The sequence below is a fragment of the Pterocles gutturalis genome, unplaced genomic scaffold (assembly GCF_000699245.1).
Source record: "Pterocles gutturalis isolate BGI_N339 unplaced genomic scaffold, ASM69924v1 scaffold17795, whole genome shotgun sequence".
In the NCBI taxonomy this organism is placed as follows: Eukaryota; Metazoa; Chordata; class Aves; order Pterocliformes; family Pteroclidae; genus Pterocles; species Pterocles gutturalis.
In genome coordinates this window covers 1-2,161 of record NW_010143777.1, presented here as the reverse complement: position 1 = coordinate 2,161, position 2,161 = coordinate 1, and the positions used below count along the sequence as shown (strand labels likewise).

Sequence of the window (2,161 nt, the reverse complement as noted above, 5' to 3'; positions counted from 1 at the left end):
TTTCTTTCAGTGCAGATACGATAACCAGACACAAAGTGTTCAGGGGAGGGTGGATCAGACATGATCGTCATCGTCCCATCCTGAGAACAGTCCAGCGTTCACGTCACCGTATTTCAACACCTCACCACCTCCATGGGTCAGACGGGGATCTGGGAGTGGTGCAACAGCACAAATTGGTCAGCAGACACACGGGGGTTGGTTTCTCAGACTAGGGAAGATGCAACACTAACTAACAGATACCCATCCGCTGCTGCTCCACTTTTTTTTTTTTTTACTTTTTTTAATCTTTTGTTTATTAACCTTGAGACAACCCATCGACCTTCTTGAACAAGACCACGAACACCAATTTCCTGAACACGCGGGCACACGGTGCCCAGCTTCACCAGCTCGGCAGAGCCTCCTCGGAGTCTGGAGCCTTAAGATGATCCTGGTACCAAGCCATACTTCTGCCTCAGGATTTCAACCGTAGATGTCAGTGCACTGTGGGGTGAAACAACTGTAAGAAAACGGGTTTTTAAGGATTAAACTGCATTTTCTGGGAAAGAGCAATCAGCTAGACTGAATTTTGAATCCAGGAGACATGAACTCCAGAAACCAGAGTGTTTCACGCAGAAGCTTCTAGAAAGAGGTCTCCTGGGCTCAGAATGTGGGGTGCTCTTTCAGGATTTCTGAGTGTGCTGGTAATTAAGCTGAACAACATTAATGTGAAGGTCCAACTGCTATGGGAAAAGAAGCAAAACACAACCCACCCTGACTTGAAAGCTTCATTTCATTTAAAGAACAGAAAAAGCTTCAGCTGTATTCAGCAAAGTGCTCACCAGCCAGGACGAATGATGGTGAACTTCCCCGACACAGACAAGTCAACCACGGTCGACCCCAAACGACACTCTGGGCTCTGGACACCCCCTATTGGGCCTCCATCGATGATTAAGGACAAGTGAGGCCACAGGTCTTGGAATTCCTGACAAAAAGAGATGCGGCTAGCAGTCCTGAGGGTGGTTTGTGATCCTATTTTCACGGACACAACTGGACAGTTTGGTGTCACCGGAGGTGGTCTCCCCCCTTCCTCTGTCAGCTCAGCTCACTTTTTTTCCTGTCGTGAACACATCCCAGTTTTAATTCTGAGAACAGATTTATCTCAGACATGGAAGAAAGCCACAAGAATTCTCTGGCTGAAGACTTCTTAGCTGCACCACTGTTCACCAAGGAGCGCACCAAAAAAGCCAGAAGTCTATCAAGACATTTTGGGGCAAGGACAGGGCGTCTGTCTGGTGCTGTGCCCACCAGGGTCACAAGCTTTGCAGAAAGACATCATCTCCCTGAGTTACAGGCAGTTACCAGGCTGCAAGGAGCTGCACAGACAGCAGCAGTCTCCTTCCACAGCCATCCCTCCTACTGCAGTTTCCATCTTCCAGATTTGACACCCACTTCTAAAGCTGTGTACAAGCGTTTAAATGTTACTTTGCAGCTCTGCCCTCCTCGCTTTTTAAGGTGAGGACCACAGCAAGACAGCTGCCCCACACCAGGTATCCCCAGGCTGTTTTAACTAAAGGTTATAATTAAAGAAAATTTTAAAAAAAGCAGCAGAGAAATCCTTGTTTTATTGCTAAAGCTGGCTTCCAACTGCGAGAGCCTGGGGCTCTGACAGACTATTGCAATAACGTCAATTAGTGGCAAAACCAGCCTTACCGAAACGGTCAGCGTGCTCGCCTGGCAGCTGATGTTAGCGCTCGTTAAAGCCAGTGGTCCAGAGCAAGCTCGTGCCACCTCCCTGACAAAAGGGTGGTTTGGAATACGGACACCAACCAGCTACAAGGAAGAAGAGAGCACGGTGTTACACGCAGGAGCTGGGTTTAATCTCGCATTGCCTAAAGCCCTCTCACCTTAAAGGTGACACTCTAAAGAATGAACACATCAACACCTCCTGAGCCAGCAACAAAGAGACGAAGGCGTCAGCCCCTAACGCTGGGTCAGGCTGTGTTCAGGTAACTCGGAGGGAGCACCGCAGCCCAGGGACAGCCCCGGTCACTGCTGAACACACGCAGGGGAACAAAAGCTACTGCAGCAGAGGCACAAAAACAGCACAGTGCCCCCCAAAAGCACAGAGGGGCACCCTGCAGCAAAGACCTACCGAGGTGAAAGGATTCAAGTCTTTGTTGAG

General features: G+C 49.2%; 1 protein-coding gene across 1 annotated transcript; it reads right to left on the bottom strand.

Moving 5' to 3' along the window:
- Positions 1–416: 416 nt before the first annotated feature.
- Positions 417–2,155, bottom strand: YRDC (yrdC N(6)-threonylcarbamoyltransferase domain containing; the record flags this gene model as incomplete). Its single annotated transcript, XM_010084860.1, has 4 exons — positions 417–480; positions 819–961; positions 1,690–1,809; positions 2,132–2,155. Coding segments are annotated over 4 exons (351 nt in total), but the record flags the coding sequence as incomplete, so codon positions are not given.
- Positions 2,156–2,161: the final 6 nt, after the last annotated feature.